Source organism: Castanea sativa, chromosome 3 (genome assembly GCF_040712315.1).
Source record: "Castanea sativa cultivar Marrone di Chiusa Pesio chromosome 3, ASM4071231v1".
Taxonomy (NCBI): domain Eukaryota; kingdom Viridiplantae; phylum Streptophyta; class Magnoliopsida; order Fagales; family Fagaceae; genus Castanea; species Castanea sativa.
The window spans coordinates 27,961,769-27,984,935 of NC_134015.1; the positions used below are offsets into that span (position 1 = coordinate 27,961,769).

The 23,167-nt window shown below is 34.1% G+C and overlaps 1 protein-coding gene across 1 annotated transcript; it reads left to right on the forward strand.

Annotated features, from left to right (window-relative positions):
- The first annotated feature begins 1,928 nt into the window (after nt 1–1,928).
- LOC142628269 (plant UBX domain-containing protein 7) lies at nt 1,929–17,737 on the forward strand. The gene is made up of 10 exons (XM_075802345.1): nt 1,929–2,246; nt 3,374–3,501; nt 3,608–3,721; nt 7,740–7,935; nt 13,440–13,517; nt 13,681–13,749; nt 15,442–15,585; nt 15,697–15,799; nt 16,648–16,910; nt 17,215–17,737. Exons 1-10 carry the CDS (start codon nt 2,145–2,147, stop codon nt 17,377–17,379), a joined length of 1,362 nt encoding a protein of 453 aa, XP_075658460.1. The 5' UTR covers nt 1,929–2,144; the 3' UTR covers nt 17,380–17,737.
- Nucleotides 17,738–23,167: the final 5,430 nt, after the last annotated feature.

Here is a 23,167-nt window from a genome sequence, read left to right on the forward strand (position 1 = left end):
ATTTATAAAATTAGGGTTGTAAACACAAACTTTCCCAATTGCAAAAAATCAAACAATTGAAAAGAAATATAGTTTGCAAATATAAATTTGTATTGATGAATAATGAGTACAATCTCTATTCTAATTCTTTTACAAAAGAATATCCTCTGAATCTATCTTCATTGAACTTGACTCGAACAAAAAATCTTCTTGACTTTAGTTCGAAGATGGATTGAATGGTTTTTACAACAAATCTCTAGCTTTGAGCCTATTAGAGATTTATTATTCTTCAAGTCTTTGAATGTGAAGGCTTTTAGATTGAAGTTCTTCGGGGTTTTAGGAGCTTGATTCGTTGAGCTTCAAAGATTTGGGATTTGTTAAAGTTTATGGAGGCTTTTTATAGCTTAATTCCAATAGAACTTCAAAGAACTTCTTTGAATGTTCTTCGTGTGTTCTTGAGGCAGAATTTCTCCAAAACTTTGACGTCTTAGAAAAATTCTAGCCAAAATGAGAGAAAATGTCCTCTATTTATAATGATTTCAGAGGATAAGCTCCCCTTTGAATTGATATGCTTGAAAATATGTAGTAGGCTCTTGATTGGACCAAATTTTTCTTAGAGATAATTATTTCTATTTATCTATTTTGATAAATACCACATGTTGATAAAGATAATAATTAACAAAGATAAATAATTATCTCTATTTAGTTTATTTATTTTAATAAAGATAATTATCCATCAATCTTGAATAGAAAATTTATCTTTATTTTATTTTATTTATTTTAATAAAAATAATCATCCACAAACTTTGAATAGTAAATTTATCTTTATCTTGTGGGCCAAGTGACACGTGACAAATTTTAATATGCCAATGTAATATCAATTTGGATGACACATGTCATTATTTGATTCAGTTAATTTAATGACATATTAATCTAGAATTTGTCACTAAAATTTTGATGTGGCATTTTGTAATTGGTTTGATAATTTTTTTTTTTTTGCCTCCTACAAGGGTTTATGTAGAAAGGTAATGTACCCCATTCCCATATAAAATTTCTTGAATATTTGCAAAAGAATAAGAAGAAGAAAGTTTTATTTTCTAATCAAGTGGTCAAACTTTCTTATTGGTCAACTAGTAAAGTTTTTGATAATTGAATAAGATATCTGAGATTTAATCTTCGCCTACACTAAAAACCAATTGGTGTTTATTAAGAGCGGATGTTATAGGTTAAATCTCTCTCTTCTTGGTGAATGTTTAGATTGTTCATCCTTGAGAGTTGTTTTCTTGATCAAGGTATGTAGAAAGAGCCATAACCAAACAAGATATATGACTTGTTTCAACTATCAAATTGGGTTTTTTGTTTCTCCGGTTCCCTAGACAGCCTAGTCCAATTGAACATGGAAAGCCTAGTCTAGTTGGCTGGGCTTTCTAAAGTTCAGCCAGGCCCAATCCATCTCAGTCCAGTTTTTGATAGAAATAAGAAAATTGGCTGCAATGAAAATATTTATATAATATTTTTACAATAAATTTTGAATAGTAAGTTTGTTTTGTTACGAGTAAGGAAAAGAATAATTTCAATAATGTGTTTAGATTAGAACTACTAATAATCAATCACCTAAAATTTGTTATGAAAATGTAAAAGTAATTTTTTATTATTATTATTTTTAGGAATTATACTGCAGCAATTTTTTTTTTAAGGATATACACTAGTAATTAATTTGCCTCAAGCTAAAACACTCGTCTGATTGTCTTTCATTTCAAGCAAGCACAAAAAGACTCATCTTCCACCTACAGCACTCTCCAAAAATAACCCCCAACTTTCATATAAATTATCACACAACACAACAACGTTAACACTTCACAAACACACCCAGTTCTCAATCCCCAAAGGTCAAATCCGTAATTACACAAAACAAAAAAATTAAGCAAATTTCACAGCTAAAAAAAATTGTGATTTGCGAAGAGAAAACAAAAGGGTGCCTCCTACTTCCTAATCCACCTCGGAGTTTCTCTCTGTGTCTGATCTGAAGAGATATAAATAAATAGAAAAACAAATACAAAAAAAATGGCATTCTGTGTGTGAAAAAAAAAAAAACCGTTTGAGAGAGAGAGCTCAGCGTTCGAGTTAACAAAAAAGAAAAAAGAAGAAGACCCAAAAGAGAAGCAATGGAAGGGGTGCTCTCTTCAACTGATAAGCAGAGTATGGTCTCGTCTTTTCTAGAGATCGCAGTTGGCCAGACTGCCGATACAGCCAAACAGTTCTTGCAGGTCATGGTTTTTATTTTTTGTTTTTTTTTTTTTTTTTGTTTTAATCTGATTCCTTTGATAATAAAGTTTGCATCTTTGGCACTAAAAGACTGAATCTGCTTCTGGGTTTTCATTATTATTATTATTATTATTATTATTTTGGGTTTTGATTATAGTTTGTGTTTTAAATTTTGGGGTTGTTTAATAAAGAGATTGTAATGTGGGTTTGTTAGATTGCTTTGTGTATTAAAGTTTAGTTATGTTATGTGGGCACTTAATAATACCGATGGTTTGATTGTCTGACATGCTGACTAGAATGAAAGGCTCTAACTTTGTGTTATGTTTTGGTGTAATTAGAATTTATATGGATTTCAATGATTTTAGATGTTGCACTCTCAAAATGGGTTGTCTACATATTGAAATATATACACCAGTATATAGGCATTATTTTAGTTGATCTTTTTTTTTTTTTGGTTAACTATTTTGATTTTGAAATTGATTTATAAAATAAAGAAGGGCACGATAAATTGAGAGGTAGTTAAAAGGTAACTGGGAGTATATAACTTTTGATAGAATAGAGTGGCCTGACTCTGAACTATTTGTTGAGGATCCATAGCCGGGCCACAAATTCGGGACTAAGGCTTAGTAGGTGTTTTTGTTGTTGGATGATAAGTTGACAGGTGGCAGAGGATATCGCCTCTGTCACCTTAGATCGGATGCCAAAAAATCTAAGGGCAGCTGCATTTAATGAGTTTATTAAAAGAAGTTTTTGATTGTTAAGTTACAAAAACATAGTGAGTTTTGAAACCACAACCTCATCCTTATTCTCTAACATGTATAAACTTTTAATTTAATTCGTAAAAGGTTTGTAGAGCCAACCTCATATAGGGTTTTGGTTAAGCTGAGTTCAGTAAACAAATGCCAGTATTTGGGAATCTACTTAGTTGACGTTATTAATTTTATGTTTTCTTGAAATCTTTTGATTGATAGAAATTATTTTAAAATTTTACTATGTGTTTAGTATCTAGTTTCTTGAACTATATGGACGGTTTTGTTTGCTACCACTGTCTGTGAAGGGTGGTTTTTGAACTATATGAATGGTTTTGTTTCATTGTATGAAACTGAATGGTGGAGCCTTGTGGGAACAGGCCACAAGTTGGAAGCTTGAGGAAGCTATTCAGTTGTTCTTTGTGGGTAATGAAGGAGGGCCAGTGGTAGCGCCATCACAATCTCCAGCACCAGAAAATGTGAACACTTTGGCAGATCAGAATACAGGGTGAGTTTAAATTTTATTTATTTTATTTATAATATTTTGATTGTCAGTTGATTAAATTTATGTGATTGGTTTAGTTTATGAAATTAGCTTTTGTTTATCAATTCAGTAATTTGGAGAGGGACATAGGAAATGAAAATGTTGGAGAAAATGATGGAGATGAAGTACGCCCTCCTTTACCTGTTATAAGGGAAGCTCTTTATGATGATGCAATGTTGTATGGGTATGTTTTCTTTCTCCAGTCTTCCTTGATCATTTGAACTGAAATCTTTGCATACAATTTTAATTGTGGCAATGAATATTTTTGTTTTCGAATGTGTCCTGTCACCTGTGCGGTTATCTTTTCACGTTATAATTAGAACTTTCCTTGGTTAAATTTTGTGTGTACCTCAATTGTGAACCATGTTTATTCTTTTCTGTTTAACAAAGCTGAAAAATATTTTGCATTTGTCCCATGATTTGCAAAATCTCCTAATATTTAAATTGACTTTGCATTTGATTAACAAGGCATCAATATGTTATTTATTGAGTGAATTGAATGTAGAAGATACTGTACCTGCATATAATAATTTCATCAATATACCATTTTCCTTTTTTTTTCTCCCTCTAGACTCTATTTGCTCTGGCGTTAGATGTTTTATGTTGAAAAACATTTTAATGGAAAATTGCTTGTTTTTCCGTGTTTGGTTGCATGCTTGGAAATGTTAAAAAAAAATTTCTGGTGCTTGGCTTGTACGAAAAATCACTAATGAAATTTATAAAATTGCAACTATATAATCCACCAGCAATGTTAACAGCAAACACTAAATGTACCAAAAAAACTTAAATAGATGAAATCTTTCTAGCAAATTAATTTTCCTTTCGTAAACATCATCATTAAAAAAATAAGATTTTTTATATTTTTTCTTTTTACTTTTATAAGTAACATAAAGATTTTATTAAAAAAATAAATCAGCCCAGTACATAGGAAATGTACTGAAGGGGCAAAAACATCAAGAAACCAAGTTACAATGATCAAGCAAAACAGGAAGGGAAAAACAAGAAAAAGATGGTAAAACTAAACACCATTTGAGTCTTTTGAGAAGAGTAAAAAAGACAGAAGACTTAAACTCAAGATTGGATTATTCGCAACCCTCAAAGCTTCTAGCATTCCATTCCTGCCATGTACACCACATCAAACATTGTGGCAAAATCCTGCATATATCTATCTTGCAATGTTGCCTGAAATTGCATGACCAAGAATCTAACAGATCCACTACCCTTCGCGGCATCACCCAACAAACACCAAACAAGCAAAATACCATACTCCACATCTCATATGCTATAGGACAGTGAAGGAGGAGATGCTCTATAGATTCCTCACACCTTTTGCACATATAACACCACTCCAATACAACAACATGCCTCTTTCGAAGATTATCCATAGTTAGAATCTTGCTTAAAGAAGCAGTCCAAGAGAAAAAAGCTACCCAAGGAGGAACTTTCAATTGCCACACCATTTTCCACGGGAAAGATACGACAATGGAAGGGGAGAGAGAATGATAATACCCGCACACCTCGAAACCTTAACAACTAGCTGGCTTCCAACAATGTTTATCAGAACCAGCACCCTGCACCTTCATGGAATAGATCAAGAACATAAAAGAATCCAAAGATTGTGACTCTTGATCATTCACTGAACGACGAAATTGTAAGTCCCAAAATATTCTTCCATTCGAGTAATGCATAACCTCCGAGACCGAAGCATCCCTTGTCCTACTAATATTATATAAATCTGGAAAGTCCTCCTTAACCCTACACCATACATCATCCCAAAATTTCACTCGAGTACTATCACCCACATCATAATGAAGGAACTTGGAAAAATTCAAGTTCTAATGAATTTCCACATACAAATACCATACACCCCAAACAGATTTTGTATACCAACCACCCCACTCATTCCCATACTTCGCCTTAATGACCCTTCTCCAAAGGGCATCATTCTCCAAACCATAACGCCACAACCATTTTCCTAATAAGGTAGAATTAAACCTTCTCAAACACCGAATGCCTAACCCTTCATTCTTCACTAGCCTACATACCTTAGACCAATTTACTAAATGAAATTTACGTTTGTCACCAATACCAATCCATAGAAAATCTCTTTATAATTTCTCCATCCGCTTAGCCACCTTTGTTGGATTAGGGAGAAGAGAAAGAAAATAAGTAGGCAAGCTAGAAAGAGTACTCTTAATAAGGGTAACCTTACACCCCCTTGATAAATACAACCTCTTTCATCCGGCTAGCCTCCATTCCATCTTCTCTAAAATAGGATTCCAAATCGTCTTATCTTTAAAGGTAGCACCCAATGGAAGACCTAAATATTTCAGCGGAAGTGCAGACTACCTACATCCCAAAATCTCCACTAACTCATGTAGATTATGCACATCCCCAACTGGAACCAATTCAGACTTTCCTAGATTAATTTTTAATCCTGACACCTCCTCAAATTTGGAGAGAATCCCACGCAGAGCTGTTATATGATTGATGTCAGCGTCACAGAAAACCAATGTCATCTGCAAACAACAAATGAGACACCGTCATCAAAGAACTAGCTGCATTACCAATTGTGAAGCCCGAAAACTGTCCTGTTGCAGCAGCTGCAACTAACATACGGCTCAAAGCCTTTGTGACAATATCAAATAGAAAAGGAGATAAAGGATCACCTTGCCGAAGTCCTCTGGAACTCCCAAAAAAATCAGATGGGGAAATCAAAATGGAGAATTTAACAATTGAAATGCAACACCTAATCTACCTTCTCCACTTTTCAGAAAATCCAAAACGCTGTAACAGAAACATGAGAAACTCCCAATTCATATGGTCATACGCTTTCTCGACAGCTAGTTTTCACAACATCCTTGGAACCCCTGCCTTCAATCTACTATCTAAACATTCAGAAGCAATAAGGACAGAATCTAAAATCTGTCAACCTTTCACAAAGGTATTTTGGGAATTTGAAATAAGACCATGTGCCACTCTTCAAATTCGATTAGCTAACACCTTAGCAATAATCTTGTACAATTTTCCCACCAAACTAATAGGCCAAAAGTCCTTGACATCCACAGCATCGTTTTTCTTAGGAATGAGTGCAAGAAAAGTAGCATGAGACTCTTTCAAACACACAATGGGCATGAAAATTATGAAACACTATAGAGGGATTTTAATCTCTTACTCAAATTATACTTGATCAATTCCTCTGCACAAAAATTAATCAATTTTTTTGTTCAACAAAAAAAGATATGCATATAAAAAATTTTCTAACTCGACAATCACACAAAAACAACAAAATCTATATGGGTCCCTAATCAAAAGCAGACTGGCCTCTGGATTGTTGGGGGTGAGACTTGTTGTTGGAAGCTTCTTTTGTGCTGGGGTTTAGTGAATCTGATGAATGGTGGGCTGGGTGAGATTGACAAAGTTACAGATTGAAAGAGAGAAATGAAACTGTGAGAGACAGAGAAAACTTACCTGACAGGCGGTGTAGGGTTGAAATACTTGGTGGTGAGGAGGAGCCGGACTTTCAAAAGGGGGGGGGGGGGGTGCATGCAGTTGTAAAACAATTTACGCCCCACAGTGCATGATCCTAGTCAACTGAAATTGAGCTGCTCCAAATGCTTGAAAATATGGAATAAAATTTATGACGAAACAAACAGTTCTATAGTGTTGGCGTGCTGCATCTAAGTATACTGATGAGGTTCTGGAAATGGATGAATAGTGTGAATGTGACTCGTTATTTTTCTTCATTTTTGTCATTTTAATCAGGATTGGTTTAGTCATTTTTCGTCTGTAACCATTATAAATTTAATTTCTAACCTTTTTTAAGATTCGGAGAGCCTCGTTTATTTAATTTTATAACGTCAAAAGGTACTATTTTTATGTATCACCACAGTTTCAATGAATTTTTTATGCCATTGATGTTCAGGATGATATTTTATTTTCTTAATCCTGCTGTACTTGTTATATTTGTCTGGTAACAACAAATGGCTGACAATGTTGCACAATGATATTGCCTTATGCCAGCTTTTAGTATGTGGATGTTCCAGCTGCTATACTTCTCTGTTTTTTGCTTCTGTACTATGTTTTCTTAATCCTATCATTTAGTTGCAACTTGACATGCAATGTCATTTTCTTGTTTTACTTATTTCATCTTGGACTCTGGTGTTCATTAAGATAAAATTTTCTTTGTTATTTTCATCTAGAGCGTCAAGGATAGGATATCCGTCACGTGAACCAAGTTCATTAATTGCATTCCGTAATTTCGATGAGGAAATGAAGCGCCCTGGGGTTTGGGAATCAGACCAAGGTGCTTCGTCTACAACAGAGAGCCATCGAGATAATCTTGCTTCTTTATATCGTCCTCCCTATCATCTGATGTTGCATGGGTCCTTTGAAAAGGTATGTTTGCATGCTTTCGCGCTATAAAAATTAATCTTATAAGAGATGGGTGACCATTACTAGTTGTATTGGAATTTTAGTAGTAGCTTTTTTTTGGTAAAATATTGGCTTCATTATGATCTTTTTGGAGGCATTCAAGCTTTAGAGTTGAGTTTTCTCATGGCTATGTATTACAATTTATGTTCAAAATTGGTTTAAAAAAAATTGAATCATATGTACATTTTTAGTTATTCTAAGTTAGATAATATGTTTACACAATTCCTCGAGTATATTACCATGGCTAGCCTTGTGATATCAAAGAACCATTACTAAGGACAGTAGTGAAATGTTGTTTAGATTTGAAATCATTTTTAGCACATTTTATTAGCATGAGTAGGATGTGTGTGTTTTCTGTGTAATAAGTCTTTTAGCATCAGTAATAAAACATGTTAATTTCTTCTTGTTTATCATTTCCTTTTTCCCCTCTATTTAATTAGTGGATTTGTGTTAGTGCATCACCGAAACCTTATTGTTTAGTTTGATGTGAGCCATGAGATTTTTGTTTTTGTCTTTATTTAATCAAATATCATTTAGCTGTTGTTTTGGGCATATTGTGCTTGCCTACTTTCACTGCTGACTTGTGCGACTGTAGTTCCAAAAAAATTGAAAAAAAAGGCAGCTAGAAAGTCTCATGGAGTAATTGCTGCTTTTAGTATAGTATTCAAATTATCAATGAATGGTTTTAAATCCCTCAGATCTAGTGGTTTGGCATACAAACCTGCAACTTGAGAAAATTCTGTTTTATTTCGAGTTGTTTGGTTTGGTTTCTCTTTTTTCTAAGGACTAAATTCAGTGAGGTCACCAATCCACAGTTGCAATTATATATTTCAATCCCATGTAACTTTTTTATTGGTACGATTACACAAGCACTCATTTGGTTTTGATCCAATGACCTTACCCTTTACTGTTTAGTATGAGGGAGGACATGCAATTTGAACTAGAGCTCATTGGTTTTTCAGTCCATATCAGTACAAGTGTCTAATACTTCATCCCTAAACCATAATCTGCCTTTCCTTTTTAGATGTCCCAGAATTGTCATTCCAAAAATATCGTCCATTGTCAAAATTCCTGGAGTGACATTTGTACCTTCCATTAATAGCCATTTCATCACACTTATTAGACAAAATATGAGGTATATTTTCAATTATTAATGTACTTTATAAATAAATCACTTATCAATGTTAAATAAGGATAAATTTGGAATTTTATAATGACAAGGTGGGGAACTTTTAATCCTATTACATGAAATTGTGCATTGTCAAGTTAGGATATTATATGGTGACATAGGGAGTACTTTTTGTATGTGTTGGTTCACATGGTCTTTAGGTGCACAGATTTAATGATGCAATGGAAAAGCAAAGTATGCTAGTCATTGATGGATGATGACAGTTACATATAAATGATGGGAGTGGAGGCTCTTTGTGGAAAAAGTGATTTTTGAGTAATATTTTTAAATGTACAGAGAATCCTGTGAAGAGAACTTTGGTCTAGAGTTGAAGAACAATTTATGAAGAAATTCCAAGAACAAACAAGATTAAAACAAAGAAAAAGATACAGGATTGAAGTTGGAACAATCAAATATGAATGTCTAGGTTCAAAGAGTTCAAGGAATATTCAAATTACAAATCCATAAAGTGTATGAGAAAAGGCTTCCTACAATGATTCAAAATAGGCTATTTATAATAGGCTTTAGTAACCTTAGGATCCTTACCTTAAAACTTGTCCTCTAGTTTGACTTCAATTTTCCATGATCAAGTAGAGTCTTCAATAGCATTTTCCATCATTTCTTTCTTTGTTTTCTTAAGTACATCAAGAACTCCCAATAAGAACTTGTGCAACAAGCTTAAGAACAGTTCTTTATTTATTATTTATTTTGATAAGTAATAGAAATTTCATTGATAAAGAAAAGTTAACTCTATGTCCACGATGATGAACACATAGTACTTAAAGCAATTACAAACAAATCAAATAGAAATTTGAGCAGATTGTTGGAAGTCAGAAATGGAAGTATGGTGCATAAAACCCCAAACCTGAGACCAATCAGACAAAGTTCAGATTAGCAACGACTTCAAATGATCTAAAGGTCTCACAACATCCTCAAAAGTGCAGCTGTTACATTCCCACCAAACCAAGCACATCAAATACTCTAGTACCAAATTCCAAACTTTGAGAAGTGCTTTCCCAACCAGTTCCTCCACCCTAACATAAGAGATATTACATTTTCCTGCATCACCCCCTGAATCCCAAACATTAGGAAAACTTCACTCCACAATGCATGATCATACTTGCAATGAAGCAAAAGACGATCCATAGTTTCCCCATAACATTGACACATACAGCACCAATTAACTAGGGGGAGTTCCCTCTTAACAGGGTTATCAATTGTAAGAATCTGACCCCAAGCAGTTGCCCAAAAAAAGAACGACACCCTTTTAGGGGCCTTTACATGCCAAATGCTCTTCCATGGGAAAGAAAGAGTGAGGGAGCCACAAATAGAGTTATAATAGGAATGTATATCAAAAGTACAATCCTAGTCAAACTCCAATCAACTTATCATCTTTCCCCTGTAGGCAACATGGAATAGAGAAGCTCAAAGAAAGAATACACATCCTCCAAATCCCAATTATGAAAAGCTCTATAGAATTGTAAATTCCATCTCCTACTCCCCCATCTAGAGAAGAAATCAGCACATCACAAGTTAAAGCTTCCTTAGAAACAGAGCACGCAAACAGATCAGGGTAAAGATCCTTTAGAGGAAGGTGTCCACTCCAAGGATTGTACCAAAACCAAATACGATTGCCCTCTCCCACCTCATAACCACATGTGAAGAGGCTCTCCCCACTTGCACTAATACTCCTCCGCAACCCACAACCATGAGTCCCTCTGTTGGCTTAAGTTTTTGATATTGTATTTTTTCTTGATCAGAATGTTCATCATTGTGAACATGATGTTCAGCATGTTTGAATAAAAGTTATATTACTTATCCAAAAAAAAGAAGAAATTCTTCTGAATCCTTTCTAATCTATCAGCCATAGATTTAGGAATAGTGAACAAGGATAGATAATAGGTCAGAAGGCTCAATAAAGTACCTTTTAACAAAGTAAGTCTACTACCCTTCGACAAATATAAATGTTTCCAACTAGAAAGTTTCCTCCATTTTCTCTATAACAGGATCCCATATCAAAGTAGCCTTAAAACGGAACCCCCAAAGGCATACCGAAGCAGGTCATAGGCAGACTACCAATTTTGCAACATAAAATATTTGCTAGAGCATATTTTTTTGGTAACACCAATGAAAGCATTAACAATCACATAACTTCATAATTTTTTCCCAAACACAATCAAATCTTGTATCTTTATCTTCTTAAAAATAAAGATTATCATGATTCAACATTATGCTGTTAAAATTTTTTTTTAAAATCACATCTTTATTTGTGAAACTTAAAATTTTTCTGTTTGAAATTTCAGCACACACACTAGTGGGTTATTCAAATAATCATGTGTGTACAAAACTTCTATGTCCAAAAGAATACTCCAAAGATCATATGGAGTGTGGTCTTTTCTCATTTTTCTTGTTCTTCTTTTCCTATTTTTCATGATCGTTGTACTTTTGTTTCCTGATTTGTGCCCCCATAGTACATCCCCAATGTACTCAGCTTGACACCTTTTCTGTTATTAATAATATTCTTACGTTACTTATCAAAAAAAAAAAGATCATATGGTCTCCTACTTGTTTCTGTTGTCAAAGAATTTGTACAACTCACAACAAATCTTCAATTATACGCCTCATCTCAGTGATCTATATCTGCTGGTCTTGATTTACTGTACTCCACGATGACTACCATGACCAATTATATCTAAAAGTTGCAACTTTTGACTCAAATCTAAATTTTGTAGCTTAGATCTAACATCTTTTGCTTTGATACCATTTCATGCAGCAAGGAAAACTTAGGTATGGCTTAGAAGAAGGGGTTCAATAAACAATTCCTGTGACTAACAGGATTAAAGCAAGGAAAAAGATAATAGGATTGAAATTGGAATAAAAAAAATATCAATCTCTAGGCTTAAAGAACTTAGAGATAGATTCAAATCTGGAGTTTTATAAAATAGATAAGAAAAGGCTGCCTACAACCCAAAAGAGGTTATTTATAAGAGCATTTAGTAACCCTAGGATCTTAATTGTTCATCTTACATATATCTATAAAAAAAAAGGTTCATCTTACATATATATAACAATTAATTCCTAACCACAAAACTCCATTAAAAGTCATGTTAGTCGTATGTCCTTCTAAAATACTGAAAACACAATAGTAAATAAAGCATAACTTATGGCATGTTTGGGAGTTTAGAGAGGGAGGAGAGTAGAGGGGAGTAGAGGAGAGGGAAGTAGTGGGGAGGAGAGTAGAGGAGAATGATTACCCTCTATCTTGTTTGGATGTTTTTATAATTAGTAAGGGGGAAGGGAGTAATTAGTCCTTCCCCTTGTTTTTAACATTGTAATTTTATAAATATAATAAGGGTAAATTAGGTAATTTACTTTATCAATAATTTTATATGCTCTACTCTCCCTCCAAATCTCTCCAATTTGGGGGAATTAAAAATGAGGGGGTTGGAGGTAGTTGAAACCCCTTCAAACCCCTCCAAACCCCTCCCTTTCCTTCCTTAAAAAACTCCCAAACAAGGTAATTGAATTACTCCCCTTCCCTCTACTCTACTCTCCCTCCTTTTTTAAATATCCAAACAGGCCATTAAAGAAATAAAGAAAATGGACCCTTTTTGTTTTTTCACCATTTGGGCTTAAACAGCACCGTCTTCTTCCTTTTCTTAACTTTTAGGGGCACTAGTAATCTTTTATATGATCTTTGGCTTATTGTTGGATCGTTTGGAGAGTTCTATTATTTGACTTATTGTTCTTCCTCTTCCTCAATTCTATTAGAAACTATAGTAATGTCTTATGGATTGTTGTGATTAAATTAGTTGGAAAATGCTGTTATTCTTTCACTCCATAAGTAGGATGCCTTTTATTGTTTTGGTTTTGTTTTATATGTTTATTATGAACTTATCTTAATTTATGATTAGAAAGGTGGGTGAAAATTTGGCTCTAAGCCTTCTAGACACCTCCATGATGGTTCATTATGCTTTTGTCACAGCATTTTTTTATGATTACCATAATCAACGTTTTCTACTAATGGTAGCTTGATGCAATTTAGCCTAGTTTTTAGGCCTTTTTATTTCTTTTAATTTTGAAGCAAATTGCTTTTAACCTTTTTATAGTCTTTTTCGTGGAGTTCTTTTTTCCTGATTTTTTTTAGTGCCTTTTGGGACGTGAAATAGTACATTACTATTTTTTGAGCTTGATTTTAGAATTAACTAAATTTTAGTTAATTGAAATACCAATGAATTTGTGGTTATATAGACTGTGATCTTTGACTAGATTTTTTAAAAGTACTTGTCTGCAAATGCAGGCAAAAGATGCTGCTTCTGTCCAGGACAAATGGCTCCTGGTGAACTTGCAATCAACCAAGGAGTTCACCTCTCATATGGTAGTTTCTAAATGTTTTATTTTTTATTTTATTTTTGAATCTGAGTTTCTAAATAGTTAATTTGTTTATCTCTATTGTTATTTGTCTAATGAACTATTAAAAAAAAAAGAGAAATAAGTATTGTTCTTATACTCACTCGGTGTTATTATATTTCTTTGTGAAGCTTAATCGGGATACATGGGCAAATGAAGCTGTTTCTCAAACTATTAGTACCAATTTTATCTTCTGGCAGGTCTGTGATTTCTTGATAGTCTTGGCTGTTCTTATACATGACTCTCTCTTCCTATTTTTGGTAAATTGTTGCAGGATGTTCTGCTTGACATGATTTCAAATGTGAAATTTTTGGGTACTTTTTTCCAAGAAGCCTTGTGACTTGCCAATTTAAAAGAAAAAAAAAAAACCTTGTTTTGAACAAGCGCTATCCAGGTCTGCTGGGAATTGCCTTTTTTAGGTTTTAAGGCCAGTTCTTAGATTCATTGAACTTATTTATTTATTTTAATTTTGTGTATGGAATAATTGGTTACTGTTCGTATAAGCTGCCATGCCATAAAAAAGCTTCAAATGAGCAAAAGGATTAAGAAAAGGCTTAGGGTCCTTTGGCTTTGGTGTTGGACAGGTACTTCTTAGGTCCAAATCTTGTCCGTTAAAAAGAAAAGATGAAGAATTTTTTTGGAACTTTGAGAGTTTGGTAATGATTAGTGAGTGAAATCTTTTTTGTTGCCATTTGGAGATTAGATTATTGAGCATGATAATGGACAGTTGGGGGCTTAGAGCTGAAGGGAATTATTGGGAAGGTATTATTAGACTATTAGAGGCGAATATCAAGAGTTCATTTGTAGGGGGAAGAAAAACCTCAAAACAGCTAAAAATGTACTATTGTTCGAACTTTTTGTTTATACTTACCTTTATAAATTAGTTTAGCTAACTTGTTCACCATTTAGGTTAGAGGATCTTGTTAGGTGCTTTTCAATCTAGATGGCTTGAGAGATCTTTTAGGAAGATGAATTCAATGCCTGCAATTTAGGGTCTGTTTGGATACCGCTTATTGCTAAAAATTGAAAACACTGTAGCAAAATAATTTTTAAAAGTGTGAATAGTGCTGTGGGACCCATTTTTAAAGTTAGATTTGCATTTTTCCGTACTTGTGGGTTCCGTGAACAGTGCCCATGGACCCACTAAAAAAAACGCAGCCGCACTTTAACATGCAAAACGTGCTTCCCAAACTCACTTAAAGAACAAAAGGAAATGATGGTTTGGGCGGGTGGCTTAACTTTGACCTATTTCAAGTTATTAATTAGTATAAAAATGGAGTCAGTTATCATCACATGGTTCATTTTCTTTGGTTCTATGGGAATTGTCTTCACCTTCTTGTTGTATTACAAAATAATAGCTGCCTCTGTGCCGCATTATTTCTTGTCTTATCTGTATAATAGGTTTCCAATTCACGATCCCTGCAAACATTTTGTGTGTATATATTAACAGTTGTTCTCCTGTGGCTTATGTAGGACTCTAGAGAGGCAATTAAGAGGGGTGGGCATTAATATTAATCTTTTATGTTTAATGATTTCTTCTGATATCTTGGAAGTTTGGGTTGTTGAAATTTCTATGAACCCTTACCTCTCTGCAACAAAGAATTTTTTATCGGATTGTTTTTTAGATAATATTAGCTGACATATAGAACTGTAACAATATATTTGGTTGTCAATTGCCTGTGCCACAACTAGTTGATTCTAAAATACTTCATGGCTCAAATATTCATGACCTTAATGATAAGATTTAAATTGATTGGATGGTTGTGAGAATATTTTTCTGTTGATTTGGATGCTGTCTATCGTGGACTAAGAAATTTTGGATAGATGTCTTTTTCTTTCCAGTAACAAACACTCTCTGTACTTAATCACGCAGATCTTGTTTGTGAATATAGGTGTATGATGATACAACTGAAGGCAGAAAGGTTTGCACATATTACAAGTTGGATTCGATTCCAGTAGTGCTTGTCATCGACCCCATAACTGGTCAGAAAATGCGTTCCTGGTGTGGGATGGTTCAACCTGAGCGGTTGCTGGAGGTATGTGTCATGGGCATGCATATCCTTGTATTGGAAAAGGGGCAAAGGAATGTTGTATATCCTTGAGTTATATTGCATTGCTAACCACAGAAAGTTTCCTGTCAATTGTAGGATCTGTTACCCTTCATGGATGGTGGCCCCAAAGATCATCACATAACTTTGTCTAATAAACGTCCAAGAGAAAGTTCTTCGACTCCTCCTCAAAGAAGTAAAGGTGTGTAAAGGTTTCAAATTTCGGTGCTCTTGACTTCACAAAAGAGTAATGATGAAATAGAGCTGCAGGCTATTTTCTGATACATTAACTAATGCACAAAATATTATGGACAATTGGTAAGGTGATTCTTTATTGCTAGAGTGTTTATCTAGAAGGGAGGATGGAAAATAGGAGAAGAGAATATATAAAAAGGATGGAAAAGATATCAATTTTTTGAGAGGATAAAAAATAATTATAGATTTCTTTTGATTGGTTGAGAAGGAAAAATGAGAGGAAAGAAAATGTTACTTTTTACAATTTCACTATTATGTTCTTTTTAATTAATTTTCATATTATTTGAAGATATAATGACACGAGTATGCAAATAATCTATTGCTAAGAGCCTTATAGGGTTGGCACCTCTTGGTGTTTCCAACGGAGACATCCAGGATTCAAATCCCTACCCCAATTATCAATGTATCAAATATGCAAATAATGTATTACCTTTCCATCCTCCCTTATTCCACTACATTAAACAAGGGAAGGCTTTTCTTTTCCATCCTTAAAGTTTTACCCGCAACCAAACATACCATAAACTTCGCACATCCAGGTTGTTTGTCAGTTTCAATTGATGAGAAGCATGCTATGTGGTAATTGTCAGTTTGCAAAATGAAGAGATTCAAGACCTTGATTTGTTATTGATGACACATTCTCAGGATGTCAAGAACTGTATGTTAGTTATTATAAGTCTTGGCTTTTATTTTACTTGAGTTTGTCTTTGTAAAGAGGGATTCATTTGAGACATTTCTTGTCAAAATGTATTGGGTTTCTTCTTGCTGGTTCAGGTCTATAATGTTCTTTTGTTGCAGATGAAACTAATGAAGAGGATGAGGAAGTGCAACGGGCATTGGCTGCTTCTATGGAAGGCGTGAAAGACTCAAGTGAGATGATTGCAAAAGAAAAAGATGTAACTGTTACTGAAGAGGATAAAACATGCTCCACTAAGAAGGTGGAATATCCACCTCTGCCTGAAGAACCCAAGGGTGATAAGAACCTCCTTTGCAGGGTTGGATTCCGTCTTCCAGATGGACGGAGAGTGCAGAGAAATTTCTTCCGGACTGATTCAATACAGGTGAGAAGCTATTGAAGCTCATGTTATCTTGAATTATTTATTCTTTACCCATTTCTACAAATCAATTGGTCTACATATTCAGTTGTCCATCTACTAGATGGCCCACATTAATAGTAAATATGTTTCTTGGATGTTTTTTGTTATTTCCTAATAAACAGTCCCATTAAATGGAAACTAAGTTGTGTTGACCTTGTATGGGGAACTTCCTATCATCAATTAAGGATTGTTAAAAAGTATTGTTTTTCTATCCCACCTCATAATGCTCAATGATTTCTCATATTTGGTTTTTGTTTTTGTTTTTCAGCTTCTGTGGTCGTTTTGCTATTCTCAACTAGAAGAAGCTGAGACAAGGCCATTTCGCTTGACACATGCAATCCCAGGAGCGTCAAGGTCTCTGGATTACAATAGCCAGTCAACTTTTGAGGAGTCTGGGCTGGCCAACTCTATGATATCTGTTACATGGGACTGAAGAACATTATGTTTGGGAGTGGGACTGAAGAACATCTTGTTGGGGACTGTTTTTCGAGTTTCTTCAACTGGTAGAGTTGTGCATTGAAGAATTTTGGTTTGTCGTCATTTCTCTGCTTGCTTTCTTCCCTTTTTGTTACTCCCTAGTCAGCATCCATTTAATTTGATGGTAAATTGAATCTCTTTTAAGTCTATAAATTATGTACATACTCTTTATGTACGGGACATGAACCTCTAGATGATTATGCTATTCTTCTAATGCTCTCTCTGCTGTGTATATGGACGTTATTCTGTTTCTGTTGCTTAATTTAAGCTGTACTCTTGTGCTTATTAATTGAACCCAAATGGTTTCTTCTGAATTGCAGACTGCCTATCTTACCAGCTTGCTTGTTCTCTTTTTGATTTTCTTTTCCACTATATACTGCCAGTAATTTTGTCAAATTGGCCTGTCTAGGATTTTTCAGTCCGTTTATTGGATAAAGATAAATATGCAAATATGAGGGACAAACGCCCTATCTGCAGAAATGAAATATTAGCATACAGAAATGAACAGTTAAAAAAAGTAGAAAGTTTAAGAAGCTAACTATTTGATTGGTTTGGGCAATCTTTTAGGATTATTGAGAATCTTGAGAGGGTTCTTCAATATTTCCATATTCAGTTACAAAAATCTCAAAAATCTAGATGAAGTGGGCATACCTTTTGTGTGAATATAGATTCTTTTTTCATAAGTGGTAGGTATTCACATAATAACGTTTCCATGGTTTGGAATTAAACCTTCAATTTTACACTTTTCTTAGACTATATATGCAGGAAGTCATAAAATTAATAAAGGATACTACGGTGGACATTGTATTCATAAACATGAAGATATTTTAGGAAAAATAAATTAATTTATATAAGATTTCTAAGAATAAATCAAACATCGAAAATTTTTATTAGATTTCTAATTAAATAAATTTGGGCATAATTGCATTTTCAGACTTTACTTTTTCAAAATTTTTAATATAAAGACATAAAAGTTCTCAAACTAAACTTCACCTAAGGATTAATTTTCTCTCAAATGCAATATTTATATTTCCCTCAAATGCAATGGCTAAACTGGCTAGGTTAGAGCATTTACATTAGCCACAAGGTAATTTTAGTAATTTGGTTTAGAAACTTTACTTTTACGACTTTAGCTAATGTAATATTCACAGACAACTATATCAACTTCAATATTTGCTTTAAAAAAAAAAATACCCCACCACCATTGTGATTCATTCAACCCATGAGAAACATCACGGTCCCAATTAGATTATGGCGATTTTGAGCTCTTCCAAGCTAGGTTTAGTCGATTTGGCTTGTAGTGACGTTGATGGAGGTCGAGTACCGGTCCAAGGTGGAGAGAGTACCAAGAGTTGGAGCTAGGTCAAGACTTGCCATCTTGGAGCTAGGTCAAGACTTGCCATTTGCACCGGGGTTTTGAGCTTATGCTTATTCGGTGGAGAGAGAGAGAGAGAGAGAGACGCTAAGAGAAATAAATATAAAATTTTTGTAAATGAAAAGTTGACTCAATATTTGTATTGAGACTGCTGTTCATAAATTAGCTTGTTAGAGAGTTTATTGAGGCTAATACTAATGCTGATGCATGATGGCTTTTGTGAGTTTAGTTCTAATTTTAGCTAAACATTTAGTTTGTTGAGTTTGATGAGAGTGCTAAATCAGTTTGTTTTTGTTTTGATTTTAGAGTCCATGGCTTTTCATTATTGAGATGTAATTATGTTTGCACTAAAAAAAAAGTACTTTTGTTGATTAGGTTCGTATGTGGCCTTTCTTTTTCTTTTTTTTAATTTATTTTTTTTTTTTTTTCATCTCCCTTTGGCTGATCTTCTGTTACTCTTTATATAAGTCTGAGATTCATGATCATAAAATTATTATTTCAAATTGCCTTCATTATGGTAATTTATTGCATGTTATATATCACTTTTAACACATTGATCCCAAAAGTTAAAAAGTCCAAAGAGGTAGATTTTTGACCTATAAGTTGATGTAATGTAGCCTACAAGCTCATATCTAAGGTCGTAGGCAACAAACTAAAAACAATATTGCTTAATATCATATCAGAAAATTAAAGTGTCTTTGTGTTTGAGACCGACACTAATAATGTGCCTAGTACTTTTGAGACCCTACACTATATGAAATTACAAATGAGGGGTCACACTCTAGAGCGCATCACCATTATTGATTTCTACAACGTGGCACAAGCCCAGGTATCCAAAATCACAATAGCATTGGCACATCACTAACAATGTGACACCCTGATTATGTTCACATGAGCTCTAGATATGTGGATTCTAATTCCTACTATGTATAAGATCATTCACATTGGGATGTTAAAATGTCTATTTTATCAACCCAAATACCAAAAAAGACATATCTGGATTTTAAAACTTATAACCATTTTTTATTCCATGTCTCTTTTCTCTTTTAATAAAAAAAAAATCTCATAATTCTCTCTCTCTCTCTCTCTCTCCTCACCGATTGGTTTGCAATTTTAGGTGTTTGATCGGGTTGTGGTTGTGGGTTGCTGATTGGGTTGTGGTCACAATATTGGTGGAATTGGGTTGTGATTATGTGGTTCTGCTATAGTTTTGGTGGATCTTAGTGGGGGATTTGGTGGAGCTTACCGTGGTTGTGACTTATTTGTGAGTCAATTTGGTTGTTATGAGTATTTGTGATGGGGTAAGACTTAGGTACAGTACTTAGGTGCTATTCTTTAGATTCTCTTTTAAAGATTCAATCATGTGAATTTTTTCTCATGAGATGGAAGCGTATTTTTTAGTTAAGTAGCCACATGGTTGAAGCTTAAGAATGGAACCTAAGGGACAACACCTAAAGTACTATATCTAAGTTTTGTCCTTTATGGTGATAGTGGGTATTTTGCAATGGTTGATCTGGGTTTGGGTTTTCTAATATGGGTATTTGTTTTTTCTAATTTGGATTTGGATGAAATTAGTTTTTTTTTGGTTGTGGATATTTGGTTGGTTGATGGGGGGTGGTGTTGTGGTGATAGGTGTGAGATTTTGGGTTGGCTTGGTTTTGGCTGATTTATATTATTTTAATGAGTTGAATGGAAAAAAAAAAAAAAAAGGTTAGAGATGTGATTTAGGGTAGATTGTGAAATGGATGTTAAAATAATTAAAATATTTTTTTTTGAGTGCTAAAATGAGGTGATTTAAGCATCATAGATCACACTGTCTAAGTGGAGGGGTTTTTATTTATTTTTTTTTTTGGTGAGAGAAAAAGACATATAAGTGGAGTTTTGTATACACTCATTAGAGCATGCACATTTGGGGTGCTAAAAAAGTTAGCATTTAGCATACTAAAAAACTAATTTATCTATTTTAACACCTCACTTAACAATACACCCTATATTACATTCTCTATTTTAACATAAAACCCATTAAAAATAACACAAAATAAATCCTACCATTAAGAAAAAAAAAAAAAAAAACCATCACATCAATAGCAGCCACCACCACCCCAAACCCATCACCACTATTGAAAACCCACCACCACTACCATCCAAACCCACTAGCACTGCACACCAAAAAAAAAAAAAAAGGGCCCACTAATGTGGTTCACTCCTTTCCCTCTCCGATTGATATAGCCACCCGATACTTGCTGATCTACATGACTCACGAGTCACGACTAATAATCCATTTCACAAACTAGAAAATGCAAACTCACAAATCAACCAACGATCTAAAATCAACTATCAAAATTGACAAGATCAATAGTTAAACCCACTGTGACCTACTACCCACGAACCCAATGTGACCCATGACCACAAACCCAAAATCGATGAAAGACGAGAGTTTTGAGCTAATAGGAGAGAGAGAGAGAGAGAGAGAGAGAGAGAGAGAGAGAGAGAGAGAGAGAGAATAAAAGGAAGCATCAACTTGCTATAGTGAATTGCTACTAATAGAGTTGTTAAATTTTTTTTGCTTTAGTAACCCAAATGTCAGATTTTTTTTTTTTGTGGGCATTTGGAGATGGCCAAAATAGCATTTTGAGAGCTTTAACACCTCCAATGCTAATACTTGTGCAAAATATATGTATATTAAGAGATGACAATGAGTCTTTAAGAAAGAATGGGGGCATTAAATGTGGGGATTTAAGTAAAATTAGTTAACGTGACAAGTAATAACTCTACATTAATGATATGGTTAGAGAGTGTATTTGTTTACTTTTTAGATTTAATGAGAATTCACCGTAAACCCTTAGTACGATCGTTACTCTATAAGTATAAGTGTTTGTGAGGTGTGGGGATAAGGGTCGGGGTTTAACTCTCTAGGAGGAAGCTTCACAAACATAGACAATTAGATTTTTTTTTTTTTAGAACACATAGACACTTAGATTAAGCTAGAATATAATTTCTATCTTGTATAAAAAATTAAAAATAAAAGATCTAATGAGAATTTATGATCCTAAAAAGGTGTATCTTTTCTCAAGTTATAACTTAAATCTATCAATTTACATCAAATATTCACATTTTACATGTATGATGTGAAAAAAAAAGGGTGAACATGGTTTGTGAAACAATCATAGCCCATGTGTACAAATCTTAGGCAAAAATACAAATACACCATTATAAGTTTTTAGTCTATTGTTATTTTTATTAGGGCTGTCCATGGGTCAATCCGAGTTGGGTTTGTGCCCAACTCGGAATATACTCGATCACTTCAGGTTTCCCATGCCTAGACTCGTCGACGACCGGTGAATGGAGTCGGTTCGAGTGGTCGGATTTTCATCAGGTATAGATCGGTCCTCAGTTGGTTTTGGGTTGTGAGAAAATCTGCCAGATTTTTCCAGAAGCCGTCGGATCTGGCAAGACCTGACTAGATCTTGACGAGATCTCGGCGAATCTCGAAGAGATCAAGCCAAATCTTAGTGAGATTTGGCCGGATCTTGATAAGATCTTGGCATATTTCGAAGAGATTAGGCCAAATCTTGATGAGATCTTGACTGGTCTCTTCAAGTTCAGGCTGGATCTCGACAGATTAGAAAGAAAACACCGACGAATCACTATTATTGAGGTGAACGACAACTTTCCAGTCAGTATAAAGTCGGGTTGGTTGAAAATCAGTTTCTCAGCCTTAGACTTGCCAACTGATCGTCGTTTTTAGGTTAAGGGGGCAAAGACCCGCTGCTGACCATCACCACGCGTCGGGTTGGCCGGTTCTCGAGTTGGATCAGACGGGTTGAGCGGGTGGGTCGGGTCCCGGTTTTGTTTGGACACCCCTAATTTTTATGGTCTAAGTTTCATTTTATCTTTTTGATCTTGTAAATTCATATTGGTTATGACTCTTAATCTATATTGTTTTTATGGTCTACGTGTCATATTGTAGTTAGCTGTCTGTCATTTTTATATAGACCAATTATTATTTCTCTACCCTTCATAGTCACATAGTACAGTCGTGACAAAGTGTGTGTACTAAAATTAGTAAAATGCTAAAAGTTTAAACTATTTTACAAATTCTTAATATGATGTGTAGTTATTAATAAATAAAAAAGTAATATTAGTTGTAAATTCATATGAAAAATATTAAAAATTTGTAAAATTAATAATGTGTAAAAATATTAATAAAATAGATAAAACAGTTTACGTAGGGTTGTAAATGAGCCAAGCCGTTCATAAACAACTCGAGCTCGGTTCGATAAAAAGCTTGTTCAAGTTTGTTTGTTTATAAACAAGTCAAGCTTGACTCTTAGTTTTAGGTTTGTTTAGTAAACAAGCTGACTCTTAG